Here is a 5,187-nt window from a genome sequence, read left to right on the forward strand (position 1 = left end):
CTCTCAGCCTCTCCTCATAGGAGAGGTGCTCCAGCCCTCTGGTCATCTTTGTGGCCCTCCTCTGGACCTGCTCCAACAGGTCCATGTCTTTCTTATGTTGGGAGCTCCAGAGCTGGATACAGTACTCCAGGTGGGGTGTCAGTACTCCAGGGGTGTCTCAAATGTGATGTATACAAATGAAATAGTGTAAAATAAGATAAAATGAAACCATGTGAGATTATACAGAGAATGAATTAATGTCACAACTGCAATAAATATGATAAACTTTTTTCACTTTCAGGTTTAAAAATGTCTGATCAGAAGAATATTGTACACAGAGCCCACTGTATTGAAAAGCTGCTCTCTGAGAACAATTTCCAAGATATTGAGGATCATCTTAAAGAACTTGAAGATGCTGATATGACTATAGAATATCTTCAGGGGACAGAAGTTGCCAAGGCTGTATACAGAGTACTCAAGAGCTGCCCTTCAGTAGAGTTGAAAAAGAAAGCAAAGCAGTTATTATCAAAGTGGAAAAGACTTTACAAGAATAACTGTCTTCAGTCAGTGCAAGTTAAAAAGTCAATTTCTGTATGTGTGAAAGAGGAAATGGAACATCTCAGTGTGGTTCCTAGAGAGCAGTCGCTGTCTGAAGGACCATGTCAGCAGGAGGCATTAGATGCTACTAGTTCTAAAACTTTGGTCCCATCGCAAACTGTTAAAAACGTGGTACGAAATGACACAGAAGGCAGCATGAATCAGCTTGCTTCGTTTGAGAAACACCACACTGATAACAAAGATTCTAAACCTCTTGTTAATGAAGCAAGTCTGCAGCAGGATCCGATGAGAGCTCTGAGGCATAAATGTACAGATCTTCTTTATAAGGCTTTGACTGATTCTGCCAAAGATGAAGAAGAAACTGATAAATGGCTAGAGCTAGCTAAAGAAATCGAAGAAAGTATTTTTGCTCTTAATGCTAAAAGTGACAAAAAGTATAAAAATTGCATCAGAAGCAAAATCTCTAACCTGAAGAACCCTAAAAGTTGCCACTTAAAACATAACCTTTTTTCAGGGATGTTGAGTCCAAAGGCTTTTGCTGAGATGACAGTGATGGAAATGGCCAGTGATGAACTGAAACAGCTCAGGGCTCTATATACAAAATCATCTGTTCAGGAACATCAGCTTCCACAAGTTATTAATGGTACACAGACAAACAAAATAAAGTGTAAGCGCTGTGAAAAATTTGATTGCACTGTCACTATGATCGCCAGAGGAACTCTCTTTCTTCCAGGTTGGGTGCGAAACACAAATCCAGATGAACAAATGTTGACTTACGTTATTTGTAATGAGTGTGGAGAACAGTGGTATCACAGCAGATGGGTTTGTTTGTAACACTATCCCTCTTTAATAAGTGTTTTAGAAACATAGATATGAGAAGGTATCTCTGAAACTGTATAATGTAAAATTTTGTATTGTTATTATGTAATGCTGCCACAAAAAAGTGCAAAATCAGTTTTAAAAAATTGCTGTTATTTTTGAGGATGACTTGAATAAATCTGTGTGGTTTTAAGTGATGTCAATATATAAAGAAATAAAAGAAAACAGGGAAAAAATAGTAACACTGTGAGAGGAATATTCACTAGTAAATACATTAAAAATATTCCAAGTGCTGTAATTTTTTTTCCCCAAGGTACTGAGTACTTGCAATTTCCATTATCTTCAGCAGGAGTTCTCTCACAGAACATAAGTTTCGTTTACAGTAAACAAACTGTTTCCAAAACTGAAGTTCACATACTTGCATGCATTGCAGAATGTTCAGCATGGGTTCACTCCTTAATTAAAATCACTTTTTGCAAGTAAGTGTTAGATTATTAAGTTGGTTTGAGAGGTAATGTCTAAAACGAAAAAAAAAGAATGAAAAATAGAGTGTAAAAGAGGGAGAAGGCAGCTAGCAAATGAAATTCTGCTTTAGCTTTTTGTAGCTATTGGGAGGAAAATGTGACTTGTCATAACCTATCAGTTTGCAGTTCAGATTTACAATGTAAGATGGTATGTCTTGCAACAGTTAAGAAATTAATGCAAGATCAGACAATGGTTTATTTCAGAAAGGTATGTAAATATATTATTAAATTTATTTAATAAACAAAGATATGAAGTTAATAGGAGTTAATCACTTTCTGAATGGATATCCTCTCGAACTGGGACATCTGTGCTGAACTGCGGAAATGAATATTTTTATATAGTGCAGGTTACCCAGAAAAAAATGAACAGAAGGAAATCTAATAGCTAAAGCTTTTATATGTGTTTTTGTTCCAGATTCAACAGGATTCCCACTGGCTGTATACTAGAAGCATTTATTTATTAAAAAATATCACCTTAGCGTTCTTCTCACTCAAGTATTAGCCCTGGGTTTGTTTGGGTTTTTTTGTTCTTTTTTTTCTGGAAAACTTAAAATTACTTCAGAGTTGGCTATCTGAATACTTTGAACGGAGTGTATATAAGAAATCAGAGATTTTTCTGTTCTGAACTGGGAGAACCACTCGAGTCCAGGTATCTTTCACAGCTGCCTGTAGAAGACTATGTTCATACAGTGTGTCCCTGTTTTGGTTTCTTCACTGTTTTTGAGTTACTGTAAATGTTTAAAGGAGAGGAAATGGGTCTTGCATTGAGCCCTCATTTTTTGTGTGTCAACTCAGGGCCCTCAGGAAATGCAGTGAAGATTAAGTCTGGCCTGCCTGAGAGGTTAGGTTCTTGCAGCAAAGCAGCAGTACTGTTTGGAAACAGAACCTTCATAATGAGTTTCCTTGTTGGACAAGATGGTGAAATGGGTCATTAAATTGCCAAAAGTCATGCTTTGGGCACAGAGGAAAGTGTTTTGTTTCACCCTATTGTATAAACACAATAAAACTGCATACTTGGTGTTGATGGAGATATCTTACAGATGCACAACAGGCATTTTGTACTTCAAGGCTAAAATGCATCAGCTGGGCAGAGAAACCTGGTGAGTATTTGCTGGGGGAATTAAGGGCAGTTCTTGCTCCCATCTTGCCGTAACACAGCTGATGCTGGTCAGCTGCCTTGGGCTAAGGCACTGCCGTCGAGCTCTCCATGACCTGTCAGAGAAAGGAGTTAGGGGCATGAGATGAGAAAATTGCTGTTAGTGAACTAAAAGCCTGCCACGTCTAAAAATAAAACAGAAGACAGGCCTTTATCTGTATGTGGTGAAAACGGTGTGCAACTTGATGTTACAAAGAGGCACTTACTATTATTCTATTGGGGAAAAAAACCCAAGAAAAGTCTTTTCCATTTGGTGAAGTGTTAACAGTTAACTTTCAGTGGTGTGATTTACTGTGGCATTGCCTAGACTTTTGTTATGTGAAAAATGTGGGTTTTAGTGAAATTGCACTGATGCAAAATAAAGTGTTAGGCCAGGCCCCCAGTGTTCAACTCTGTCACTGCTCAGTTAGTGTCTGACCTGCCTTCCCAGCCTTTACCCATGTGCTGGAATTGATGCTTGCACGTAGTCCTGCTTGTTTAAGTGGAACTACTTCTGTGCAAAGTATTATTTTTAGCTTTCAGTAAAACCATAGGAAAGCAAACGCTTCTGTGTTACAGGTTCACAGTAAGCGCAGTTGTGTGCTATCATTTTGGAGACTGTGGTCCTGCTGAGGAGAGCTGTATGCCAGCACTGTGCTGTGTCAGAACGCTGTGTAGCAGGAGACTTTATTTTAGCTGTAAACAATGGACATTTATAAATAATTTCTGCTTGCAGATGGTTTTGAAGCCATTCCTGTAATGTGCACCTCATCCAAGTTTTGTCTTGGCGAAGGGAAATGTTACAAGGTACAAGTGGTGCTTTTGATAGAATACATTTCAAGGGTAAAATTTGTAGCCATAATACTGACTACATTTGTGACATAATGTTTAAGACCATTTTCTTTTGAACTGCCCATCATTAAATGTATAGTGCTAAGCTATATGCCCCAATACAACTGGGATTTCTTACAGATCCATACTTACTGGCCAGCTAAGAAAACGCGAACAGTGGGTATCTTAAAACTTTCAAAACCTGCCTCACTGCGGATCTGAGTGAGCCATACCTGCAGCAGCAAGAGGGTCATTTGGTTCTAGCCCTACACTTCTTGCTCTTTCTGCTGAGATGTGGAAATAATGAAATCCAGTTACTAACAACAGCAGTTGCCGCTTAGAGTATAGAAACAACTGTCATTAACTACAAGTAGTCAAAAAATGGATTGTAACCATGCCCCTTTTACAACTGTCCCTTAGCTTTCTTCTGTCTGTTTCAAACCAAGAGCTGTGAGAACAGAAAAGAAAAGAAGATTGAGGGGGGATCTTATTAATACTTATAAATACTTAACGGGAGGATGCCAGGGGGATGGGAACAGTCTTTTTTCAGTGGCGCCCAGTGATAGGACGAGGGGTAATGGGCATAAACTTGAACATAGGAAGTTCCATCTTAACATGAGAAGGAACTTCTTTACTTTGAGGGTAGTGGAGCACTGGAACAGGCTGCCCAGAGAGGTGGTGGAGTCTCCCACTCTGGAGACATTCAAAACCCGCCTGGATGCTGTCCTGTGCAATATGCTGTAGGTGACCCTGCTCTGGCAGGGGGGTTGGACTAGATGATCTCCAGAGGTCCCTTCCAACCCTAACCATTCTGTGATTCTGTGTGAACTCTTAGGGCAAGTCCTTGGTACCCTCACAGTTGCAAACTCAGCATTTTAAAGTAGTTTTCCATGGTAGTACATTGTGAGTAGGCATTGCTCCATTGCCTTCCTTCCCAGTAACAACTGAACCTGAGAGCTGGCTTCGTAACAAATCCAGTTAAAGCTAGAGATTAAAAGGTGAGAATGTTTTTGTAAATTTTGTGAAATCCAGTAACCATGAAAAGAATTTCTGCTCCTATTGAAAGAGATGGGGCCCTTACCTTTATTCAGGAGTTACCTAGTCTGAGCTGCTGGTTCAACACACACATAGTTGCTAGGTTGTTAGTATTACCTAAAAGCCGGGCATAATATACGCTGCTGCTTGCCCAGATTGTAGTCTGGGACAAGGAGGAGATCTGGGAATACTGGCAGAAAGGAGTAGACAGTGTTGGGAGGCAATGAGAATGAACTGGGCCCGTTGTCAGGATGCCAAGAACGCAAATCTGTAGGCAATGAGGCTTTGTTGTTCCAGGGCGGGTGA

At 39.8% G+C, this 5,187-nt stretch overlaps 1 protein-coding gene across 1 annotated transcript; it reads left to right on the plus strand.

Moving 5' to 3' along the window:
- Positions 1-286: 286 nt before the first annotated feature.
- On the plus strand, positions 287-1,602 carry TCEANC (transcription elongation factor A (SII) N-terminal and central domain containing). Its single transcript, XM_009895208.1, has one exon. It carries the CDS (start codon positions 289-291, stop codon positions 1,369-1,371), a length of 1,083 nt encoding a protein of 360 aa, XP_009893510.1. The 5' UTR covers positions 287-288; the 3' UTR covers positions 1,372-1,602.
- Positions 1,603-5,187: the final 3,585 nt, after the last annotated feature.

Source organism: Charadrius vociferus, unplaced genomic scaffold, assembly GCF_000708025.1.
Source record: "Charadrius vociferus isolate BGI_N301 unplaced genomic scaffold, ASM70802v2 scaffold491, whole genome shotgun sequence".
NCBI lineage: Eukaryota > Metazoa > Chordata > Aves > Charadriiformes > Charadriidae > Charadrius > Charadrius vociferus.

Bases quoted from the DNA above. Each gene is read 5' to 3' on its own strand.
- TCEANC (XM_009895208.1), top strand. From the start codon at position 289: ATGTCTGATCAGAAGAATATTGTACACAGAGCCCACTGTATTGAAAAG.